Genomic DNA, 26,605 nt, shown 5'->3' on the forward strand with positions numbered 1-26,605 from the left:
GGTGCTGTGCGGCGCCGGGGCGGGGAGCAAGGAAAGGGGGGCCAGGGACAGAGGCAGGCGGCGGCAATCGGGGCAGGACCAAGGTCAGCACAACTGGCGCCTGGTCACTGTCACTACGGAACACAAAGGGCGTGAGCTGCCGCTCGCCGCAGTCATCATGAATAAAACGAGACTTTTCTTGACATCTGACAGACAAAGAAACATTTGAAAAACTCCACTGTACGATACAGGTTCTACCATAAAAATGTTATTTCCTGGGTTAATGTTTCAGCATTACTTCTCAACACAAAGAAAACGCTAATCACACTCAAAACCTTCTATCTGATCAAGGGACACCTGTGGAAACAGAGCTTGTTCATAGCTGAATTTTAAGCTATTAAAACTATCTGATCAGATGTATGTATTGCTGATGACAAAGGGAGTCTCATATTTGGCATTTTTCTCCCCATCCTCCCAGATACTATCAAAAGATCAGATTCTGTGGGTAACAGAAAAATGACAAATTTCAGATGTTGCTATTCAAAAGTTTTCTGCAAAATTAAAGCACCACACCCCGATGATCATTCCATTGAAACGATTTCAAATCATTGCACAGAAATCTAGCTCCTATCAAATAATATAAAAAATAAATCACACATTTGACACAGATTCCAGAGGGCCAGAACAGAACCACAGTCTTTATAGAAAATGACTTTTCACAGAGATGACATCCAAGGAAATACATTTTACAGAGAGCACACTGGGGGGCTTTTAGCAACAGACTACATCTTGACGCAGCGCTATTTCCTCACATGGAACAAAAAGCCTGACCGAGACTGAGATCACGGCCCACAAACTGAGGGCAGCTTGGCAGAGCGGCTCCCAGGCTGCCCTGGCCCACATTCTGTCCTGCTTCCTCTTGGTGTTTACGGCTCAGCTTCACTTAAATTGTATAAAATCAGATTCTAATGTCACATAACCTTGATCCATACATTATCATTTCCCTTTACATTTCGGAGCCTAGTAAATATTTCTGTAATATTTATACTAGTATGAAATGAAAAACTAACATTATACAAACCACAAAGTCTGGTCACTTCTTGAGATCAATGAATTAGGTCTAATTTGCTCCTTTTAGTAATAAAGGTGACTTAATAAAAAGCTTTAACTGAAATTAAAAAGTACAAAATTTAACACAATCACAGCTTTACTTACATCAATATGAACATGCACGCACCACTTCCAATTGTTCTTTTTAATACTTCAGGATCAGTGATGTCAGCAACCTACATAAATAGCAGCACAATGGATAGAATGTAAACGAGACTGCCTGGAATTCTATCACTGGCTCAGCTTCTAAGGGTTACGATGAAACCATGTACAGTGTATAAAGCTCGTCAACCTGGATATGGTCTTAGGCCACTACCACTGCTACAGTCCAATTTGGATTTTAATATAACCAACTTACAGATCTGAATAAAAGCACCGCTTAATGGTTTCAGATGCATTTTGGTATTTAATATGTTTCAAGGCATCTTTACAAATGATAAATTATAACTATGACAAGGAGAACCTGTGAATAAAGCTTCGTACATGGACATAGCACAGCAACTGCAAGTGCTGTCAGAGACAATTCCATGAATCAAAAGTCATGACCGCATCTGGATTTTAATCTTTAAAACAAGCAAAACTAAGTAGCACACACATGAGTATTTTAATATAACCTTAATGGTCTAACAAACCTTCCAAATGGAAGGAAATATGAAATAAAGTCAACCTATCAAATGTAACTTACAGTGATGGGCTTCAGGACTGCAGATTTTCCAGGCCACCTGCCAACTACCTGCAGAACCACCTGCTGCCGAACGCGCTGACTGCAGACGAACCACCTGCTGCCGAAGCGCCTGACCCCAGGAGGCTGCCCCACAGGCGCGCACGCGGAGCTTTGGGAACCTACGGCTTTACTGGCGCCTTCGTCATGCGCTTAACACTGGCATTTCACAGGCTCGCTCCTTGTAGTGAATTTGAGCGTAATCAACTTCCATAGAGAAACATGTAGCTAAACCAAATTAAGAATATTAAATCTTCCACACATGGTCTCAAATAGGAGCATTTTGTTTAGTATAATGAAAAGTTAATTTTTAAAAATATCTGTCATCTTTTTGAAACACAGGCACCAACAGGGAGCAGACGTTCCAGCAAAGGGTGAGATTGTCCAGGAAAAAAAAAGAGCTGATCAGAGCCCTTTGTCCTTTGCCGATTAGAATACTTCCTTCTTTCATAGCCTAGGCAACATCTTCCAGATAATCCGCAACATCACTGAGCTGGGACACAGTGAGGTCCTGTGTCAGGTCATCAAGCTTTGTCGTTCAAAAGAAAGAAAAGAATTAGTGTCAGGATGCAAGCAGAGTCTTAAATAACGTTTAACATCTACTGCTATAACTTAAATACTATCTTATACTCTACAAACTGCTGCATAGTTAGAAGTCCTTGTCCTTTCTTCTTCCTTTTTTGAAATTGGTGGTAACAAAAGCTGGGCTAACAGTTGAACTCTACATTAACAAGAAGACTGGGTGTTAAAATAATCCGTCTGTAGTTCTTTTGGTAACTTTAAAGCAACATTTTCAGGCCTCTTTACGATAACATAAGGTACAAAGAGAAAGACAAATTATTACAAACTTATACAGTATCAGGAATTAGAGAAGGCACGTTATATATTATCACTTAACCTTCAGAACAAGCCTATGAGGGAGGCATTGACGCCTCCATCTCACGAATAAAGAAACTGAGGATCAAAGGTTGCAGCTCGCCTGAGAAAACACATACATAAAAGAATAGGAACGCGGGCCCAGATTCATTACAAAACGCTGCTTCTCTCAAAGGCCTTCTCCCTACATGATAGTCCTTGACAGTCACAAACACTTGGAGAGTCCTTCCTTATTCTGGAAAGCAAGGCTCACCTCCAGGCTGTAGCGACCCACAACCTCAAAGGCAGACTCACCCACAGTGTACCGTGGGCACTGATATCTGACCCTGAGATGCTACCTTACATCTCACATCTAACATACACCTAAGTATCTGCTCTCTGCCCAATAAAAGGTCAAATGTGATCTCCAAAATGCACTCCTAATTTTACACCGACTCCCCGTTTCTGCTGTCTTGTCCCCCTGCCCGCTCACACCTCACAAACACTCCACACACCAGTCTCTGCTTCAGCTCCCGCATTCACAGGGCTCTTATATACACATCAACCTTCGATACTGACGTCTCTGAAAAGGACCTCCTGCCTACAGTGTCTACGCCCTGAGGTGGTCGATTCTGACTCTCATCCTGACCCACCATGGCCCAGTTAACACCCACAGCAATTGAAGCCCCAGTAATAACACGCCAGCATTTCACAAGCACTCACTTAACAAAGCAGGCGACAACTGAAAACAATTTTACACGTTCATTACAGACATTCTTTTTAGATTTGGACCAGGAAACTCCGTCATAAAGTTTATGGAATTTTCAACTGCTTTTCTCCTAGTTAGTATAATTTTTTTTATTGGCGTATAATTGCTTCACAATGTTGTGTTAGTTTCTGCCGCACAGCAAAGTGGATCAGCCCTACACATGCACACATCCCCTCCCCCTTAGACCTCCCTCCCCTCCCCCCATCCCACCCATCTAGGCCATCACAGAGCACCGAGCTGAGCTCCCTGTGCTATACAGCAGGTTCCCACTAGCTATCTATTTTACACATGGTAGTGTATTTATGTCAAACCTAATCTCCCAATTCATCCCACCCTCCCCGCTTCCCCTCCTGTGTCCACACATCCGTTCTCTAAGTCTGCCTTTCTATTCCTGCCCTGCAAAAAGCATAAAGTTTTGAAGCTTCACAGTAACTCAAGGCAACAAGCACAGATAAGCACTCCCTGGGAGAAGCACAACAGCATACTTTATCACTGGTATTGACGTCATCTATTTCCACAGAGAGGTCTTCCTCGATCTCTTCACCAATACTTAGCTCACTTTTCTCTGAGCGATGGCTGGTACTAATTTCAGGGGAAAAAAAAGAAAAATAAGAACTTTGAATATAAACATTCAGAGAGAGTAACTAGCATTCTTCAGTCTTTCACGTAATTATTTTAATTCTTCAAATAAAATAGAATAAACTATTACACGTCATTAATTCCAGACATCTCATCTCACTTGAGCCTTAAAATAACTTAGCAAGGGCAGCAGGAATAGTCCAGTCCATTTACCAGATGAGAACACTAAGCTTCATAATAGTGACTATGGTCACAATGGCATGAAAGAAGCAAACCCAGATTTTTTAAACTTCATCTCTCAAAAAACTGTATAATATGTTAGAAAGTAAACACAAATTCTAAATTGGGGGAAAAAAACTATCAGTTACATTAAATTCTCAGGCTCTGATTTAAAATTTCTAATCATATCTACAACAAATATTACTTCCAAATTAATTATTAGCCAAGTCATAGGTTATATTTTCTTTACATATATAAAAAAATTACCTGAAACAAAATATTAAGAAATGTCATGTGAATCAGAAAAACAATTTGAGAGGGCAATTTGTTTAAGCCGAATGTAGACAATTCCCACCACTGAGGTCAGAAAGGGGAGAGCGAAAGCACTGGCAATCCGGTGGCCTGACTGCTTCTACCGGCGTCTGAGTCAACCCTTCAATGTTATTTCCTTTTCTTATTCTTATCAAGTTCCCTGCACATAATACAGATGTTCTTCTTCTAATGTAAAATCAAAAACATGCTTCAAAGTCCAATGTATAATTCTGGATTAACTATCTTCCATTCACCTTCAATCAATATGAACGAGAGAATCACAGACTAAAATAAGCACCAATGTAATTTTGTCATACTTTCCTGTTCAGAAATTGTTTACAATTTATGTATTTCTTGTCCAACCATTTTTCTTACCTATTAAAATCATCAACATAGTCATCTTCTTCTCCAGTCCCTGATAAGTTTAAGAAAAGATATATATGTTATATTTATATAAACACGCCTCACAATTTATCTACAATTAGACACATACAATTCCTTCAAAAACTACACTACTGAGCTATATGGCATCATTAAAAAGAACAGCTGGGCTGCAGTTTGGATTTGGGGGAAACTAACCACTCCCCCACCTTCCTCCAGCTTCTGTAGCCAATTCAAGGACAAAATAGTCACTGAGTAATGGGCTGGAACCTAACATTAGCCTCTGACTTTCTGGTTACACTTACAAGCCTGTCCTGCAGGCCAAATCAGCCCACAACCTGTTTTTGTGCAGCCTGCAAGTTAGGAATGACTTTTACATTTTTCAATGATTGTAAAAATACAAAGAATACTCAGAGACGACGTGTGGCCCACAAAGTCTAAAATACCCATTCTGTCCCTTTACAGAAAGAGTTTGCCAACTCGTGCTTTAAACATGTGAAGCGCCTGTCTGTGAACACGAGTGCCCTTGACTAATACTTCTGTCTCCCAAACTAAACTGTGCTCTAAAGCCTTATTCCAGAAACGTCAAGGTTCTGAGGGCGCTACGGTGCCCACAAGTGGCCCAGGCCACTCGGAGGCTTCTCCTGCTGCTGCAGGAGTACCGCTCTCGCTGCTGTTCCAGACCACAGAACAGGACACAGCACCCCAGAGTTCCTGTTACACATCCACCCCCGTCAGACTGACTCCCTGGGGCCCGGACCACGTTCCGCCAGCCCCAGGGAAGCGCCTCTGCCTCGGCACGCACTGTGCTCTCGGTCCGAATGGCAGGCTCTCCCCTCTGTCTGCCCCAGCAGGTCTCGCAGAGCAGTCACTTCCTGGGAGAGGCTCCCCCATCGCCAAGGCTAGGCTAAGTCAAACTACTACCCGCTTCCGCAACGCCGCGGCCTGACTCTTCTAACGCTCAAAGTACCCGTAAGGCACCTGTTTAACACCCATCTTCCTGCTAAGTTTAAACCCCACGAGGACAGAATCCGCTGTGGTTACTGCTCCCTCCACCCCTGGCCGACAGAGTAATCCTGGACACATAAAAACCGTCCAACCATCTGTGCATGAGGTGCTCACGGTAGGCTGACTGACACTTCATTTAAGATTTTATCCTAAAAAATAATCGCCTTAAAGCAGTCAATACTGAAATTGGAAATCTACTTACCCAAACCAAGTGATCCAATTTTATCATTGACCAATTTAAGATCTTTCAAAATTGTGTTTCCCCTTTTACCTGTGAACAGGAAAAAATATTCACATTAAATTGACTTTTAGAATATAATGGTCTCTAAACCATGTCAACTTTTTTTTTGCAGTACAGGGTTTGTTGATACATCATAACCGAAAACTAAGAAGAAAATTACAAACTGTGATTAATTACACTGCATTATGCATTATTATGCATTACACAATATAATATGCTTACACTATGTATCACACATCCCTTTTTTAACCACACTATTACATATCCTTTTCGTAGCCATACTACTCTTTATTGGAACCTGACCATCAAAATCATTTTCTACCCAACTATCAGATATCAGCCTTCTATAAGAAGCCCTACTGGGTATGAATTCACGGACTACAGTTAATTATTCTCATCAGTTTTATTTTTCCTTTGAACTTTTAAATTTTGCTTCAATTTAATCGCTATTTCATTTACCAAACTGATCTCCTCATTGGTTTTTATTTCTTCAGTCCCCAGTTCTCAATGCCCTCTCTAAATCATTATTTCCTAGTCAGTGTTAAGTGTGACATGATCATGACATTCTGGATTCCTTCACTGAAGGTGACAATACCACGGGAAAGGAGAAAAAGAGGGAAACTGGGCCGAATTAATAGACGCACGGCTAGTTTACTTTATGTGCCCTGGGAAATCCTACTACAGTGGTATCACATAACACAAAATGGTTAGTAAGTACTACAAGATTATGCAAAACCCCACAGCAATTTCCTAATAAAGATCTACTCAAGGAGGCACATTTATACTCTAAACACTCTGCCAATTAAATCCTATATTTACTATGATATAGTATACAAAGCTCATCTGCATGATTACATGTTTAAGGCTTTGCTTTTTACATCCTTGGTCTTGTCACCATCTGTGTGCAGTAGCAGGGCCATTCCATGTCTAGCTAACAATCCCTACCTCTGCTGCATATAAAAAGATACATCTGATCCAAATCCCTAAAGGGACAATAGTATTTTAACATTCTTATGATGATTACTGTGCTATCTACAGAATCTATGAAACAAAGTTTTAAAAATTAATTGTAAGTAAATCCTACGTTAAGTCAATTTAAATGTCCAAAAAAGAGAGATGGCTTAAAAATTATAATGTCTATTTATTATAGAAGACAGTTAAAAAGTCAATTTCCTAAAAATATTCCCATGGCATAGGAAAAGCAGAATACAAAACAATATAGAGAATATGACCACGCTCAAAAGAAATTGTAAAAATAAAATATTAACAGAAAATATCACTGAGTAGTAAAATTATGGGCTATTTTTATGATTTTACATATATTTTTCTGAAAAAATAAACAATGATCATACACTACTTAATTAATTAGAGAAAAAAATATCATCAGCATTCAAAGTCCACGTCTTCAGTTAGCAAACCTAGGGACTTCCAGATACTCACTTTCAGAGTCTTTCAATGAGGGAGCTCCAGTAAGGGAGCTGAGTCCACTTTTTAAGGGGGGGGCGTCCGAGAGCGATGCAAGGCTTCCTACTTGCTTACTAGGTTCACTTCTCCTAGCAAGAAACAAGCGTACAGTTAAATGGGGTTCTTACATTCTGCCATTAAAACATAAGCAGCTTGAATATATCTTATAGGCAACACAGGAGCTGGGACACATTTCACAGATTCAAAATCATGAAGTATACCTGGCAAGGCAAAGCAGACTAAGAATCACTGCAAATTCATGCAGGAAGTCATCCCCTCTCTCTAGAACTGTATGTGATATCTCACAAATTAAACTGCTCCTCTTCATCAGCGTCACTGTCTGGGATTTTATCAGAAGCCCCTTCCGTGGCCCCGAGATGCAGGCAAGGGACAGCGCAGGCGCTGGCGAGCCCAGCACGAGAGCCCAGACGTGGCCCTGCAGAGCGGGCCGCAAGTGACGCCAGCAGCTGACCTCGGCACACGGTCCTGACCGCCAGCCTGCAGCGGACGCGGCGCAGCGCCCGGCGGCCCGCAGGCTCGCCCTCCGGCCCGGTGCACTCTCACCTCCTCCGGCCCGGCGCGCTCTCACCTCCTCCGGCGCCGGCACGGAGGTGCAGCACTCTCCCGCTCTTACTTCGTTCATTTTTCCTCTTTACAAGCGGATTATTCTCATCAACACACGCCCGTGCTACTGTTCTTCGCAGTTTAACGTTTCTCAGCCCCACGCCCGCCCTCCAGCCACCGCGCGTCCCTCCGCGCCCTGCACGGAACACTCATCAGGAGAGCACTCTGCCACGTACGGTCCTCTCATCTCAGGCTTCCTCGAGGCCACGCTCACCCTTTAACACCGCCCCAGTCCCACCCGACGGCACCGCCCGCGAGGGGCATCGGGGTTCCGTGTGGCTAAGCGCAAAGGGGGACTTTCAGCAGAACTTAACTCAGCTGCTCACTCGGGCCTCCTCCGCCAAGGGCGCCTCTCTCTCCGGTTCTCTGGGTCCCGCTGCAGTGCCCCTTCCTTGGTGACCTCTTCCAGTCTCCCGGCTGCGACCTCAGCTAAGACTGATGACTCCCTAATTGTCACCTCTAGCCCAGACCTCTCCCTGAACGCCCGCAACCACACCTGAAAACAGACTTCGCCTTTGCACTGACAACCTTCTGGAACTCACTGGTCGAGAGTGAGCTCTGGGCCGTCACGCGGCCCACCTGTGCAACCCAGCCTCGCTCCCCCTGCCCTTCATCTCGGTAAACGGCCTTTCCAACCTCCTAGTTGTTCAGCCCGGAAACCCCGGAGCTGCCCTTGATACTGCTTTTCCTCTCTCACACTTATCAGCAAATACTTCTGGATCCAAACTCAAAACACATCCCAAACCGCCTATTTCTCACCACTTCCACCATCATCTCTCACCTGGATAACCCTAACAGCTCCCCTCCTGGAGACCCAACAGCCAGGCGACCCTGTCACAGCGCAGGTCGGATCGGCCACTCTGCTGCTCACAGCCCCGGGGCTTCCGGGCCCCTCAGAGCGAAGCCAAGCCCTGCCACGGTCGCTCCCGGCCCCGGCCCGACTCCACCTCCTGCAAGCTCCTTCGCCACAGGTCCTCGGACCTGCCACACCACACACCTCGGCCTGTGCAGGGCTCCAGAGGCCCAGCTAAACGCCTGGCCTACTCTCACCTCCGTAAGCTTGCCCCTGAGGTGAGGCCTTCTCCGCCAGCTACTGAGAGCCGGCTGCCCTCCACACCCGCACTCCCGCCCTCCGCCGTCCAGTTCTCTCAGTTCCTGCAACACGGGCTGCATCTACACGACCCGGCACCTGGTGACTCTTAAATTATTGCTGCTGCCGTCCAGAGTACGAGCTCTCGGAAGCAGAGATCTTGCCTGTTTCAACACTGAAACGGTACCTGGCATACGGCAGGCATTCAGTACAAACCTACCTGCTGAAATCATTAACATCTAGGTCCTTCAAAACTTGGAATTGTTTTACAACACAAAAGGCTTTAATGACACAAAATCAGACTTACGAATTCAATAATTACAGAACTATTGGTAGCTCACTATTTCTTAAACATAAAACATTTAGAAACTCTATTTTTAAGCCGCTAGTCTGATAATATAGAAGCACAGGTTACTCACCAACCATAGGTTTTTTCTGGTTTAGGAATGGGATCATCAAAGAAAGAATCTCCTTCCATATCATCTTCATCTGGACAAGGACCAGCTTCGTCTTTGACATCTAGACTTTTGTTGCTTAACAAGGATCCAATTTTCGTTTCATGGGCCAATAAGTGAAGACTACTTTTGCTCTTTGGTTCTGATGATGAGATACTGGCATCACTCTGACTAGCATCATTGCTGGCCTTCTAGAAAAAGAGAGAGAGGGAAAGAGAAAAGGTCTCCTTGGCGAAATAAAACTTTAATAAGACCTCTTAAATAATAAAAAAGTCACGTGAACACACGCAATTCTGTGTATGCACGCGCATACACACGTGGGGTCTTGCAACTGCGTGAGGTGCAGTGGGACCCCCCGGACCTACCAGCTCATCCCCAGGCTTCAGGGCATAACTAACTTTTGAAGGGGAAAAACGTCAAACATGTTTGTACCATTCCTTTCCTCCCTCCCTAAATGGAAATACCTTCACCTAGCCCATTTATAAACAAACTTTCCCATTTCCTCTTACATATATATCACTGCTTCATAAATTACCTTAATATGTTTTCAACTCGCAAATAAAAAGCATTACTAACAAAGGAGATAAGGAAGATTAGTTCATCATCATTAGTTCATCACAAAAATGAACCAAGCATTACAACAAAGTGGTCATCAATAAAACTAGCAGTTTTCCATCCGGTGCCAAATACAATGGACATCAAGGTGAAAGATGCCGCCTTTACCGTTCACATTTCTAAAGTAAAGTTTTGCTAGTTATATCACTGGTCTTAATTCAGACTTTCAGAGTAACTCCCTATTCCACACCTCCCTTAAACGTCCATGGATGCATGTATTGACGTATATGTTTCCATGTATCTGAAACCAATGCACAAAATTCTCAAGCATTTTTACTCCCGTCCTACTGATCTGGTGATGTTAGCAGAAAATATACTGCACACTGTATTTTCTTGTTTTCAGGTAGCCCTATCCCTCACAAGCTAATTTTATTCTATCCTTGGTCAGATTTCTTTTTGTCTTTAGACACTTCTATGTCAACAACTATAAAAATAATAACAAGAAAACCAAAATATCATGATAGTAGTAATAAAAGTAGCTAACATTTATGGAAAGTCTTCAAATGCTTCCCATGTGTTACCTCATTTTAATCCTCAAAATAACCTTATGGTGTGTGGGGCAGGTTCTGTTTTCTCTGCAGAAATGAAAAAGGAGATGTAGAGACACTGCAGTCATTTGCCAAGCCGGGGAGTAAAGGCGTCTGATATCGAAGTCTGATTCCAGAGGTTAGCTCTAAAGGCTTATGCTCTGCTATTAGGCTGAGCCACATGAAACTGTAGTTTTTATGGGTTAAAGACGACAGTTTCCCAAGATTCAGCCTTCACGCTACAGAGAGCAGGGCTGAGTAAGACGCCACAGTGCGTGAGGCAAGCACTCTCCTGAAACACGGAACGTGTAACGTAGTCCATACTCCACTACTAACTATATAATTTTAAGGAATTTAATGTTCCCAGGCATGAATTTCCTCAAGAACTGAACCGTAGTAGTCTTTTCCAAGTCAAATTATTACTAGGAGGTAAGAAAAAAGGGATGGGCAGCTGGGGAAAAGTGGTAATAATGCAGGTTAGAAATTACTCAAGGAGACACTAAGGATGACTGCACTTTCAATCTGTGTATAGACAGAAGGTACTATGCAGTAAGATATACATTTATAGTTTTACACTAATTAGAGGCCATGATTAGTTGACAGCAGGTAAGATATATGCTATACAATTTTTAGGGCCTTGTATAGAGCTATACATTCCATATGATATTAATATAGATACATCAATGGTTGTAAAAAGAGATGTCTGGAGAAATAAATACCAAGTTATCACCCTTTTAGACAACATAGGATATTTTCAAAGAAGCAGACACTTTTTCAAATTTCCCAATAACTTTCTTGAAGTTTTCCTATTATTATCAATTATAGAGAAGCACCATCCACCTATGTATTTCTTAAGTATATTCATGCCCATTATAACTTCTGATTTATAAACGTTTTAAAAACTGATTTATACCTTTTCAAAGGAATATGCATTCGGAAATAAATACCCTGCATTCTTGTGCTATTTAAACACATTTATGATTACAGATACTGAGACAGTGAAAGACTGTCTCCTTCAAAACATCCCTGAGAAAATTCAAAAGGATACCTGACATGAAACGGACAAATACAAATGTAAAGCACATTACAGGAAACAATAATTATTCCAACAAAGTCTTTCTTCCCCATGAATTCACAGCAACATAATTTAAGTCCATGTAATGAACTATCTGAACTTAATAACTAATATATATCCATGATTATTTTTGACAGGTTTTAGTCTTGCTATGAAACAAAAGGCTAGTTTTAGGAAGACAAGTTTCATGGAGTAGCACATTATGATGTTCAACACAATACATATTTTTTAAAATAATAATTTGTTTTAAAATTATAGTTCTATTTATCTATGGAGTAAAATTAAACTTTAAAAACACTCCATCTGCTTTGGAAGCGTTGTCAAAATCAATTTCTAAATCACATAGGAACGTGTCATTACTTTATAACTATGGCTCATTTTTTATCAAAAAGACCATTACCTAACCGGGTTACTAATGAATTCACTAAACTTAATTCCAAATATTTTTTACTATTAAAAAAAAATCCACACTAAGAGGAGAAGCATTTATCAAAACATTCTGTAGATTGAAGCAAAAGTACTGCAAAACTTTAAGAGCAATTTTCATGGAGAAAGTCCAAATTTTTTGAGCATCAACAGATCAACTCATGACGCATATACCCTGGGATCTATTTATTTTCTTATTTTTTAGATTTTTAAATGGTAAGTTTAATAATGGAGATATACACGGGGTACAGAGAGACACCAAATACAAACTTAGAAAAAAGGAAGCTTTAAAATGTCTTCTTGGAGCTAAAGATGTCTAAGCTGAGTTTTAAAAATAAATAGAACTTTGAAGACAGGAGTTAAGGACAGGGTATTCTAGGCAGTGGATTAGCTAGAGTAAAGGCACAAAATTGAGAAACAACAGATATGCACCAAGAAACACGAAGAGTTCAGAACTGCTAAAGTGTGAAGTTAAAGCAAGGCTCAGCAGAATAAAGCAAGACAGGTCCTAGATCACGGAGATATTTCACAGAGTCATGTTTGCATATTAGAAAGATCACGTGACTATGTAAAGAACAAACTAGAAGAGCCAAAACTCTTAAAAGAGGAAAACAGTTAGGAGGCTGTATGAGTAACCCAAAAAAAGGTACAAGGGATTTAACTAGAGCTGTAGAAGCAGCTGATGCTGTGTGTAAATCCCAACTCTTCTACGTAACTTTACACAAGGCCCTGATCTCCCTATGCTTCAATTTCTTTATCTGTAAAGCTGGCATAATAATGCTTACAAGAATTACACAATATCATCCCATTTTGCAAATGAGGAAACTGATAGCTGGAATAAGGATTAATTAGACGGGACAGTTCAGACAAGTATATACAAGTTAGCAGGACTTGGTAATGGTTTTAATATGGGAACTGCCAGAGAAGTGAGATTTAAGAATGGCTCCCTGTTTCAATTTGGAGACTATCAACTGATATTGAGAACACAGGAAGAGTAATTGGTCTGGTGAAAATGATAAGGTCTATTTCTTATAATTGAAACTGAAATAGACTGGGATCTGCTTAAAAAACTTTTATCATGGCTTAAGACAAGTCTCATACACATAAACTTCAGTTACTTGAGTCTCTATCACCTAGATGTGGACAAATTAAGACTCAGGATAAATCTAAACAGCTAAGATTACGAATTGTTTAAAATAAAGAAATGCAAATGCAAAAAAAAAAAATTCCTATGACAATGCCTTAGAATTCATTCCCTGGACAACCTCAGAGGCCTTGGAGGTTATTATGGGTTAAATTGCATCCCCCCAAAAGGTAAATTGAAGCCCTAACACCCAGTAGTACTTCAGAATGTGCCGTCATTTACAAGTAGGGTCACTACAGATGTAACCAGTTAAGGGGAGGGCACAGTGGAGGCAGGCAGGCCCCTAACTCAATATGCCTGGTGTCCCAACAAGAGAGGACAGGCACACACAGGGAGAAAGCCCCGTCAACGTGACGGCAGAGACTGGAGTGATGTGTCCACAAGCCAAGGCGCGCCGAGGACTAGCCGCGAGAAGCTGGGAGAGAGGCCGGGAACAGAGTCCCAGCCTGAGGAGGAGCCACTCCTGCAGACACCTTGATCTCAGACTTCCAGCCTCCAGAACCGTGAGACAGTAAACTTCCGCTGTTTTGAGCTACCAACTTTGTGGCACGTTGTTACAGCAGCCCTAGGAACTAAGAGGTAACTCTAATAAAACATAACAAAGCCTGGTCTTTCCAGGTCAGCAGGAGGCCTGCTCCACAGCACTACAGCAGTCGCGTAACCCCTTGGATGGACCCCAGGGCTAATAAGCTTTACGGTAAACTACAGCCAAACTGTAAGGAAGTTCTAGAGTATGTTTAATTTTCTGCTAGTACACTTACACAGTCAAGATTTCAATCATTTCTAGATTAACAGCAAATCAGCATCATAAAGAAGTTTCACAGAGAAATAACTACCAATTTTCCAGTAGCCAAAAACTGAATTATCAGTAGAATGTCTTAAAAACCTGGAAAAAATAATTTTGTTTTTCTAAACTAAAGGCTTAATCTGCACTGTTCATAACAGAGGAACAGCAAAGCCAAAGAAACATCCCAGTTTTGCAAAAGTATTCAAAAATATTTGTGCAATTCTAATTCTCTTCCCCGCCCATACTTCAGCCTGCAGCTCCCCTCCCCGACTCCGCCAAAGGCAGTTTGTGACCCATGACTTACTAATGAATTATTTAGAAAAGTAGTTTTACTACCATTGTAACACACACATATATTTAAAGGTTTAATTTACTTATCTAGAAAGTAAACACTGTGGAATTTGAAAACCACAAAGCAAACATACAAGCCCCTTTCTAAAAACTCAGTTTTTCTAAAGAAACACTATCCCTATGCTGTATATAAACAATCTGTAATTCCTACAGATGCACATGAGAACCAATGTCTGGCTGTGAAATCGGCCTGAAGATCACCCTCTGTCCAGCCGCTCTGCTCTCTTAGCCTGTGCCGCCGGCTCACAGGTTCAGCGGACAAGAGGTCTGGGACCTGAAGCAGAAGGCCAGGCACCATTACAGGTATGGGCCAAGTGCTGGCATCTTGTTCACCCACATGCATTCCTTCATTTAGGGGGTGGGGGGTGTGTGTATGCGTGTGTGTGTGTGTGTGTGTGTGTGTGTGTGTGTACAGAATAACACTGTTTTGTTCATCTAGAAAACCCTAAGGTGAGACTATACTTTCGGGGATCATTTCTACAGCTCAAAAACCCGAAGGCAACCGCAAAAGATGCGGAAACACACGCTCCCAAACATACACAGCACGTGATCCCCATCACCGCCCTAAATCAACATAAAGCTGGGCTTATCCCAGAATTTTGAAAACAAGGAACAAATTAAGAAATGTTATTTATTAAGCACTTGAAGCAAAAAAATACCTCAACACAAATGTTTTAAAACACCTAAAAATCGATTATGAAAAGAAATGATAACCTTCCATGCTACATTTAATGTGATGATTAAAACAGCTTCGTGTTAAAAACAAACAAAAACCATCTAATACCTTATTTAGTTTTTTCAACTGAATGGTAAAAACCTTAGTGGAGCCTACCAGAAGTCTGTTGTAATAAATAAAATGCATTTATTTTTTTCAGACAACTAGCACCATGCTTGGTACAATAAAATGGTTCACACCAAAACAGATTATTACAGATGATACTTTGGAAGTGTTAATGCACATTTAAAATGTTTAACTCGTTAAAGAAATGCCCTCCCGTCTAATATTTATGCACCTTGTATTCTAACTCTTCTAGCATCCTTTATTGTCCTACAACAATAACAAAAAGAAACGTAACTTTTATTTTACTCAAATTAAATTAGTTCAAAACCCTTAGATTTTGCTTTGCATATTAACGGGCTTACAATACTAAGTACAAATCAGTTATACATGTAACTTATTTTTTAAAGTTTATTTCTGATATGAATATAGCTTCTCTGAAAACAGCCAGAAGTCTCTGAACGAGCAGTTAATACTTGTGCCTTCCCGCAGGCAAAAGAAACAGTAAGACACAGACACTTCCAGCTGGGCGCCCTGGGCTACCACTCCCAGCTCTGCCCACCCGATGGTGCCACTACCTACCCTGTGAACGGCTCCCCCTGGACCTGGCTGTGGACAACCGCCATGACCAGATGCAGCTCAGGATTTGGATTATTAAGATGTTAAGAAAGTTAGGCTATTAAGGGTACTGGGACCCTGCTGCATGCACAGGGCCAAAGAGGAAGGCAGAGGGAGGGAGGGCTAAGGGCTCCTCTACTGGGCTGGGTACCACACAGACTTCTTATAGACGCAGTTTGGAAACAAGAGCAGGGAAGTAGAAGGGAAGAGGTTTCCAAGTTGTTGAGGAAGCGTGAAATAAAAGGGGCCCGACTTGCAGCCTGCAGTTCCAGAATAAGGCCTGTGCAGACTCTTCAGTCACCCGCAGAGGGAGGGCGAGGGAGGGAGGGCGTGTCTGGGCCCCCGCCGCTGCGTCCAGCACACAAAGTGAAATGTGTCTCCTAGTGGCTTTGGTTCTACGTATCAACTTCTTTCAAATTTTTAACTTCTTTAAAACTCATGACACCAACAAGATTTTTTTAATTTAATATTACGAAATATACTTTAAAAAAGTACAAGTAACTGACTTAAAACATCTGTAAAAAACATGCTAGTTTATCTGCTTAATTATTTTTCTTAAGGTCTGTCTCACGTCTCCAATTTGACCATAAACTGCTTAAGTGAGGCCCCATGTTAAATCTGTCTTGCCCCCAGCACTTAACACACAAAGACTTTCACTATGTAAATGTTCAAACATACTCGAATACATTTTAAAACATCTTCTCATGTAGTAGTGCATAAAGAATAGTGTGAACAAATATAGTACCAGGAACTTACCATTGAAACCACTAGAACTAAAGCCAGCTAACACAGCAAATACAATTTTTCAAAACCCTTTAATTTTGGAAGTCCTCAACTTAGCGAAAAAATCTATACATAAACTTAGGCTCAACAAGGACTAGTGATTCTCACAGAATTGAACGTTAAATAACTTGATCTTATTCTAAATAAGTGTAAGAACTATACAGATAATTAATGCTTCTGAGAACTCCAATACTTAAATTTTATAAGCAGTTCATCTACTAGCTTAGTCGAATTTTGAGATCTTTTGGGAAGGAAAAAAAGCAGCCAAGGCAGTGACACAGCGCGCCCCCGTGAGTCTGCTGTGAGGCAGCGCTCAGAAAGGCTAACAGACGTGCAGGGGCTGACAAGCTGCTCAACACAAACACAAGTGTCTTGAAGGAAACTAGGGGTGGCCTTTACTCATCGACTGGAACTTATCCAAAAAGTAGTCTGATGTTCTAGTTACCTCAGATAAAAATCATAATGTTAAGGATACATAGGTGACCATCCATTCAAGAGGAAAGTAAGTGTCTTCTACTTGTTTTTGTTGCCAAAAAAACAAGGAATTCTCAAAGCAAAACCGAGAGCAGAGTTTTAAAATACAACACTATGATTTTCACCTGGATAAAAACTGAAAGTCAAACTACTTTTTCTTTTACGTCACCATGACTTTGGCACGTTCTGATCACAGATAAAAGAAAGTGACATTTCAAAAGGAAACGTAACCCTAGGCCAGTGTGAACTCAGCGCCCGAGGAGGCCCGCGTGAGGCCGGCGGTCGGCCCGGCCCAGGCCGCTCTCCTCCTCGGCCCTCCCGCGTTACCTTGGCACCAGACTTCCGCCTGCTTGGCTTCTTCTTACCTTGTCCTTTATACCTTGGTATCTGAGCATGAGAATAAAATGACATTTTACCACAAAGTATAAATCTTTAAAAATAAACTAATTCATACCAAACCAATAAAGATTCCTATTAGAAAATTTCTTAAAAATGGAAAATCTAACTAATGTGCTTCACTTTGAAATCCAGTGTTTTAGTCTTTTCTTAACACTCTTCCTAAAGTGGTTCAGCTCATGTTTAACTCCTCTGTCCGCCAGTCACGGGGTTACACGTAGGGACCGGAGCCCCCCCGCTCAGCTCCCGTGTGCGGAGACCCACTCCTTTCCCGCTCCGTCCAGCAGCACGCTACGAAAGCCAGCCTGAACGCCTCGGCAGCTTCCGCTGCGACCTGCCCTGGCCTTACCACTCCTTCCCCGGAAGGACACAAAGCCAGCTTCTAAGGGCCGGGCTGGACCCTGCGCTTGACCCCACCTTCCCGGAACTCCTAGTGCCCTCCAGACCGATGAGGCGCCCTGATGTGTAGGCCCTTCTTAGAGCCCGCGAGCCACTCAAAGACCTCAGAGAGAGAAGAAAGCGGGCGAGAAAAGGGTGGGGCAAGGGCTGGAATCCCAAATCCAGATCCGGTAGGACTACAGGGGAACTGCAGTTTAACTGCCAAAAGAATGCTGTGCCTTAAAACAGACCCCATCCAGCCCCGCTAGAGACGGGCTGCGGTGTCCGCAAGTGCTCACTGCGCCCGCAGGCCTGTGATGCTGACCGAGGGCCCAGGTGAAGCTGAAAACCATCAGAAGGTGGTAGAAGCAGGGACCACCTGGAGACACCTTAAAAATTACCATCACTTCTCTGTATTTAGAGCAACATTTCCTGACTTAAAACTTAAGATTCTCTTGATAATTCTCATGACAGAGCTTAAAACCCTTTTTATGTAGAGAGCATACAGATATGTAAAACAGACATTAACATTTTATCTTGAAGACACACGATATGTGGAAAATCAGTATTGCCAATATGCTTTAGAAAATAATATGCTAAAAAGAGAACTTCCAAATAACTCAATACTATAGGTATTAATAAGGATTTTGGAATATGGTTAATTTTAATCCCTCTAAAGCCAGATATTTTCACAGAAAGCAAACCTTTCTTTTTACTAAGGCTCTTATATCTGGCACTTAATTTGAAGTGAATTTTAGATTCACTCATGACCTCGTTCTCCCTGTACAGCAGGTTCCAGCCTCCAATGAGCATCACGGAAAAATGCTTCCAAGACCAAGCGACCCTATTAGGAAAGGCTAACTAGGCCTCGGGAAAAAGAACAGCTACCAGCAGCGTGAGAGCCTCATTCCCAAGGCACAGCATTCCTCTGATTTCTAAATCTAAAAAATAAAAAGGAGCAACAAAATCAAAGAACCAGCAATAAACAGCAACAGGAACCATTCACTGGTGTCTACGCCCAGGCATTTGGAAAAGCAAGGAACCTAGCAGTACAATTGCTGCCCTCCAGACGTTCACCTAATTTAAAAAGACACAACTTGTGTCTACGAATAACACAGCCCCAGGAGCCACTCTGGGGATGTACTCCACGGCACCTCTCCAAACAGAAGTCAGAGGAAGTCCCACAGCACGATCAGACCCCAGCCCGCCCTTGGGTGACACGGGCTGGTCCAGCCACCGTGCTGTGCTCAGCCAGGCACAGGAAGATGCCCTTCCAGACCACCACCTTTCTATCCATTCCTACTAGTACAGAGAGCCTGGATTTTACATTCAAGTGTTCCACACAGTTTCTTCTCCGTTAATCCAAATCCCTGAGATCAGAAGGCCTTAACTTTAACAGCTCATACAAATACAACCAGAGTGCACAGACTTTTTATAAATCCTTAAAATAGCTCATCAGTATAAAAAAATCATCGTGATTTACAATTCCATATCTGGGCACCTGTCTACAGTATTCAACACAACAATTCTATATTCTGGAGCCTGATATTCTCAAATTACAGGAACTTATAAGTGAAAAGTAAATTTCCTTGTTAATTGAAGGACAATACGTTCAAAGTACCAAATGAATCCAAATATCCTACAATTTTGTTATTTAACAGCATATTTCTTTCTACGATACAATATTCAAAACAATATCAAAGCAAGAGAATTTTCAAAAATTAAAAAAAAATTTTTTTAAATAACTTCAGTATTTTAAAAATGGGAAGTATAGTACTGAGATCCAAATCTCATGTGGCTCAACATATAAATTGTTGATAAAAAAATTTAAGAGCATATTTACATGGCATTTTAAAAAACCTATTGTCTTGCATAATGGTCCCAAAGGAGCTTATTAAAGTTTTAGGAGACTCTCTAAATAAATAAATAAATAAACATTAAAATATATACTTCATCAAAGACAAAAAAGCACCTTGACAACAACAAAACTTGTAACAAGAGTAGCGACAGAAAGCAGAGCCCCGCGGAGCCTCAGCCCACTCACCTTACTGGGGGCACTGTGTGCACTTGTTTTTCCTTCTGGGGACTTCAGTGGAGGACGTACATCAGACAGATCTAGCGCACCCTGAAATATTTCACAGTTTACAATTAAAACACATTTAAAAATAAAGCATGAACATACCAATTATACCTCAACAGAATATCAGCATTTAAAACCACTATACAATATTGGCACTTTTATCTCTTCCTATTAATATAAATATCCTCATTAGATTTTCTTCAAATTTTACCAAAACACAAAGCAAACAGACTTGTGATTCTAATTACCTGCTCAGTATTTTACCCAAACACCTTGAGCAGGCTATACTCAGGCCATACTCAGGCCGCATTTAAACATGCCCCCAAGCTTCCTTTCTGAAGTTATTTAACCTTCTCACTTTGCTTTCCCGACTCGCCACACTAACACTGTCCTGTGATTCTCAAAGATCTACTCTTTCTACCTTCCCTTGACTAGCTTCCTTACTTCACTGTCTCAAAAAAAAAAAAAAAAAAAACTCAACTAGCAACTCTCATAAAAACAGGAGTACATTCCAAAAGTGGCTCCTGGTGTTGCGTTATTCGTAGATATAAGCGACTCTCATAAAAACAGGTAACTGAGGGCGGGTGGGGTGGGATGAACTGGGAGATTAGGATTGACATGTACACACTAATATGTATAAACTAGATGACTAATAAGAACCTGCTGTATAAAAAAATAATAATAAAATTAAATTAAAAAAAAAAACACAGGTAACTGTTACAACTATGCGGGATAAGGCACTAAATTACAGGGGCTGCCAGGAGGGAGTGAGTAAAAACAAAAGAAAACATCCCCGAAGTCAGAGTCAAGAGAACATGGATGGTGGGGCTTCCCTGGTGGCACAGTGGTTAAGAATCCACCTGCCAATGCAGGGGACATGGGTTCGAGCCCGGGTCCAGGAAGATCCCACATGCCGCGGAGCAACTAAGCCCGTGCGCCACAACTACTGAGCCTGCACTCTAGAGCCCATGAGCCACAACTACTGAGCCTGATGCCACAACTACTGAAGCCTGTGTGCCTAGAGCCTGTGCTCCGCAACAAAAGAAGCCTCCACAATGAGAAGCCCGCCAACCGCAACGAACAATATCCCCCGCTCGCTGCAACTAGAGAAAGCCTGCACGCAGCAACAAAGATCCAACGCAGCCAAAAAATAAAATAAAATAAATAAAAATAAATAAATTTCTTAAAAAAAAAAGAGAGAGAACATGGATGGTAACATTGCACAGCTGCGTGTGGGAGAGGACGCGCCGTTTCAGGTGGAGAATAGATGAGAAAAAGGGGACAGCAAGACAGCAAAAGCCACTTTCAAGGGTAAGCTCCACCTGGCCTAAGCACAAGGTTGCACATTTCAAAAAAAGGCATAAGGCTCGAAAGCCAGGTTGGTGCCACATCATGCAGGATCTTAAAGTTGAGGAACCTGGAGATTATTTAGTTGCCATTACATAGTCACTGCAATGTTTAAAGAGGGAAGAAATAGGCAAAGGGCTGAATTAATTCAGCAATCATGAATAGAAAAGACTGAAAAGATGTGGGCACAGCAACCTGGTTTTTAAGGGGGGGTTAAAATGCACTTTTGGTGAAAGCTTCACTGAGTTCGGTGGGCTAATCCACAGCTAGTTTTCTTCTCCAGCATCAAAAGTCCAAAGTCCATTACCTTCCACATTCCTACAGACCAACCTGACTAAAAGCACACATTTAACCAGGTATCTGGAACAGTTATGATGTTGTCTACATCCATGAAACAGTATCTTTAGGTAAAACTAATGTTTGTAAAGGAAATCAGACCATTAATCTCATTAGCATCATTTCTAAAAAGAAAGGATAAGAAAGACAATGGCTAATCAAAAAAACAAAGTGTGAAAATGTTTAGAAACTGTAAAAATCAACAGCTTAAAGTTTTAAGCCTAGTTTAAAAAAGCCTTTAAGTTCAAAAAATTGTTAACTAGCCTATAATTCAGCCCTTCTATGTTTAAAAATAGTAGTAAAAGTAACAACCAACAATTGAGTGTTCTCAGCATTTCACATGCACTAACTCACGCGTGTACTAAGTCACGCGTGTAAGCCCCACAACGCCTGCGAGGAAGACTACCATCCCCATCTACAAAGGAGGACCGGGGAGAGGAGTCGCATGGCCAAGGCCGGAGGGTAGTTAGTGGAGGAGCTGGGATTGGCTCCACACAGCCCAGCCCCTGAACTCCCTGGTCTGATGTCACTCCCCAGAACAGGTGCAGCAGCAGCCTCAGAGCTACCACATCTCCAATTTTCATCAAAATGTGCATTTATACAATCTCTGAGTATGTCTTGTTTTATTTTGAAGGAATAACCTCTTTTTATTTAAACCCGACTCATTATGTATGCACTAATCTGCGTGGCCGCACTAGACAGGCAATGACTGGAAAACAGAAACAGGTAACAAAGGATAGGACTGTACTTACTTCCCCACTGGTTGGCCCTTTTTCTTTCTGTTGACAGCGTCTGATCACTTCTAATAATAAGGGTCCACCCACCGTACCTTCTGCTTCAATAATTCCTAAATCTCGGGCTAAATTCTCTCGACCTTCGAGACCTTGAAACTGGGAAAGAAATAAGATATAAAGAAGTATAAATGCACCAAAATATAGAAAAGTTATTTTCAGAGATTAAAGAAAAATATTTTCAGAACTTAAAGACATCTCTAAACTCAAAGAGGCCATTTTTCTAAGGAATGAAACGTCCGTTTTTAAGAATTATATATTTCTTTTACCAAGTCTCTGCATTCAAAGTCTCCGTTACCAGGTACAGGCTTAGAGCAGAACAAGTTAACTCTATAACAACACTTCTGTCAAGTTATGTGAAGCAGGGACACTGGTGGCAGCTATCTGATAGCTCAGATGGCTTTTGAGAAAAACAGATAATCAACTATAAAATATAACCTTTATACAAGACACTCTAAGTAAGTTGTCAAATTTTGTTAACTTTCAGCTTGTAATGAACCCATCTGTATCAAAGGCAGTTTCAGAGACAGACATAAAAAGCATCATTCTTACTGTGCTAGTTTCAGGTTGAAAAACAGCCAAGGTAAAGTCAAGATTGAAAAACTGAAGAAATTCGGCAACGAGACTAGCCACCAGCCGGCCTGCAAAGAGCAAAAGAGAAGGTGGGAGAGGGTCTTTAGGAACCTGAGGCCTCCTCACTGACACTGGAAGTAAGATAACTTCAGTAAAGGGAGAAAAGAAGTTTCTCAATGTTTCAAATTGCAAATTTCTTCTCTTGAATAATACAATTAAGTGATGAACATCTCAGTTCCGCCATTTCCTCATTAGGATCATTGGTCTGGAACTATCAGTAACACAATGTGACATTTCATAAATGGGTGAGTGTTTTGCTTTTCACAGTAAAATCAGCTTTTTACAATAAAATTGGCTTTAACCAACAATTTCCCATGACCACTGATATTTAATGGCAACTCAGTTGTACAATAATATACAATTTAAAATGAGAACCTATAAGAATCGGATACTTCAAAAAAATAATCTGAAATTCCTCATTTCTCCCAAATGGAGTCAAGATTTGAAAATTCAGAGACAGACAAAATAAACAACAAAAAACATCTTACCATCTTTCGTATTTAAAAACTTTTTCAGGCTCTCATTGACTAAAGGAGTTTTGTTCTGTTAAAAAATGAAATATTTTAAGTGTTATACATTTATCCCTAAACCACTACAAAATGTAGACTAAAGTTCAATTTTTTGGCAAAGATATTAAGTTAAATACTGTCACTCACAAAATGATGGCTAAACCCATTCTATAACTACTGATTACTACAGGAACTACTTTTTGCTAAGGTAAGGACTGAGATATACTCAATTAGGAGATTCTTCTTGACAGCAGCAAAAGAAACTACTTAGGTGTAGTAGTGATGGATTTAAGATGTTAATGAATTAGAGGGTGCCTGGAGCATAAGGAAAGGTATAAGAGAGACACAGTCTTTCAAAACTGAGGAAAAAAGTTGCAGAGGTATTAAAAAGCAAAACATGAGTCAAGGGAAACAGCTCTCTCCTTGAGAGAGATGTAAACATGTTTCCGTGCTCAACAGAAGAGCCAGGAGAAAGGGAGAGGCCAAAGATAACAGCGTATAGAAGAGACACTGACAGTAACACCTAGAAGGTAAAACCCAGAGAAAGTGATTATTCTTGGACAAGATAGAGTCGCCTCTACTAAAGCAGGAAGGAACGAGAAACAGATGAACACAGATGCAGGGGAGCTTTTTCTGAGATGAGTGACAGATTGTGGAGGAGGACACAAGAAGTTAGGATCTGATGCTTCTATTATCTAGTGAAGGGAGAGACAAGACCGTCTGTCAACAGTGAAGGAAACAGGTAGGCTAGGAGGCTAACGTGATGTAGCCTCCTAGCCTACCTGTAACGTGATGTCAGAGGCTAACGTGAAGGTGAAGTGGGAGCTGCTGAGCAGAGGCGAGACTCAGGGTCAGCCAGCTCAGGACCTCACGGAGGCTGGAACCACCAACCAGGAACGTCAGCAGTCCAGTGCGGGCTGACCGCTCTAGCGCAGACGGACACAAACGGGGAGGGGAGTTAATCTGCTCAACTAAATGACCCTTAAGATTTTTCCCCAAATCAAGTATGGCTGGAAGGCAAGGTAGGGAGGATTTCTGAGATACGGACCATGGGGTCCAGACCAGCTAAGAACAAGAGGCAGCTAAGAGAAGACTGATGTCTGGAAAAACACAGAAGAGCCAAGAACTGAAGACCTTCCTGAAGTTAAAGAGGAGCAAGGCATCTAGGTCTAAAGTGAGGAGGAGAAGAGGCTGATTGGTCACAGAGGAAGTTGAAGGCCTTGATTATGGAGTAACGCTTGCTGGCCACGATATTTACTCAAGATGGTGGCAGGACTTGCCGTAGAGAGAAAAAACTAAATACACTTATACAGACAGAAGTGACAGGACCTTTGACATAAGAAGGACTACATGGTTTTAAAATAACTGGGTGACTGGATAACTTGGAGAAAAGCTGCATACGATAGTCCTCCCACCCGGTGGGGATTCACAGTGCATATCAGCATATTAAAGGTTCTAAGGGGTCCCGCAGTAAACCCACTGACTGTGAAACCACTTCTTCAAGTGTTCTGGATTTCCCCTAAGGAAAGAGATCTATGAGATTTACTACTGGCCTCAGAGTTGTGGTGCCTTAACTTTCTTTAGATTACTCCAAAACTCTAAAATATACATGAAAAGAGAATAATCGTGACCCTCTCCCAACAGTAAAGAAGTTTAATCCTTAGTTCAAAATTGTCCCTGGCTACACACTCCTCGAAACAGTGTTTCCGAGTGGCTTTTAAGTAATTAGAAATTAAACATAAACGAATACAGTCATTAAACTTTGTAGATTTCGTACCTCTACTTTTTCTTGCTCCTCTAGCGCTAAAAACACAGCTGCTCGGAGTTCAGCCTTGAAAAAAAGCGGGGGGCGGGGGTAAAGGAACAAAAATGATCTCAGGACATTTTCAGGACAAGCAGCTCACCAGCTGAAATTTCAAAAGGCAACAGGAAAACTAGCAAGATGATAACGCTCAACAGGCAGGTGCGAAGAGAGGCCAAAAGGCGTCCCGAGACGTCCTGACGGAGGGGCGCAAGCTCTCTGTGCCCCGTGCCCACCGTCTGTCCCCCTGGCACGGTCAGCACCCATCACTCTGGCTGCGGTCCTGATTTCCGGGCCTTCATGACGCCCATCGGTCGCGTCGAGGTTGCAAAGTACACTCCGAGAAGTAGCCCGCCACCCGCTCGTCACCGCCGGGGGGGGGGGGGGGGCTCGCTGCCCAGCAGCTGAGGCCAGGGGCGGGGGAGACCCAGGGGCGCGGGAGACCCAGGGGCGGGGAGCAACGCGACCACCGGGCCTGGAACGGGACCAGGGCGGGTAGCGGGAGACTCGACCACCGGACGCCGCGGTCGGCCTCCTCCGACGAAGGCTGGCCGGGCCCCCCCCCACCCGCTCGCCGCCGCGCGGCCCGGAGGCTCCCCGGGAGAGACCCTCGACCCGAGGGCGGACCGCCCCCAAGGTGGCCCGCGAGCTCGGACCCCAGCCGGGGCGGCCCGCCGGACGCGCCCCGCGCCCCTTTGTGTCGCCCGCGGCCGGCCTCCCCTCCGCCGGCCCCCCGGCCTCCCGGCCTCCCGCCCAACCTTGATGCGGTTCAGGACCCCGCTGTTCTCCAGCGTCTGCACCAGCAGGTCCCGCAGCTCCGTGTCCTCCTCCGCCACCACCGCGGCCGCCGTCGCCGCCATCTTGCTTCTCCAAGACAACCGCCCAAGCCGCGCCGACGGCCGACGGTTGCCGCAGCCCGCACGGCGCCCGGCAACGCGGCTCAGCCCAC

General features: G+C 42.6%; 1 protein-coding gene across 3 annotated transcripts; it reads right to left on the reverse strand.

Moving 5' to 3' along the window:
- Window positions 1–648: 648 nt before the first annotated feature.
- CEP43 (centrosomal protein 43) lies at window positions 649–26,605 on the reverse strand. 3 transcript variants are annotated; one of them, XR_011074948.1, is made up of 14 exons: window positions 26,415–26,605; window positions 25,633–25,686; window positions 23,835–23,889; window positions 23,266–23,354; window positions 22,675–22,812; window positions 20,204–20,284; window positions 17,713–17,772; window positions 9,772–9,998; window positions 7,615–7,727; window positions 6,136–6,204; window positions 4,920–4,959; window positions 3,920–4,016; window positions 1,775–2,339; window positions 649–1,265 (listed from the first exon to the last, which is right to left on the reverse strand). XR_011074948.1 is itself a non-coding variant. In XM_068551157.1 (13 exons), the coding sequence occupies exons 1-13, from the start codon at window positions 26,514–26,516 to the stop codon at window positions 2,265–2,267; spliced, it is 1,200 nt and encodes a 399-aa protein (XP_068407258.1). In that variant the 5' UTR covers window positions 26,517–26,605; the 3' UTR covers window positions 649–2,264. The 3 variants fall into 3 exon arrangements, 2 of the variants coding, with proteins under 2 accessions (XP_068407258.1, XP_068407260.1); XM_068551157.1 differs by having other exon boundaries at window positions 649–2,339; XM_068551159.1 differs by lacking the exon at window positions 17,713–17,772 and having other exon boundaries at window positions 649–2,339.

Source organism: Eschrichtius robustus, chromosome 9, assembly GCF_028021215.1.
Source record: "Eschrichtius robustus isolate mEscRob2 chromosome 9, mEscRob2.pri, whole genome shotgun sequence".
NCBI lineage: Eukaryota > Metazoa > Chordata > Mammalia > Artiodactyla > Eschrichtiidae > Eschrichtius > Eschrichtius robustus.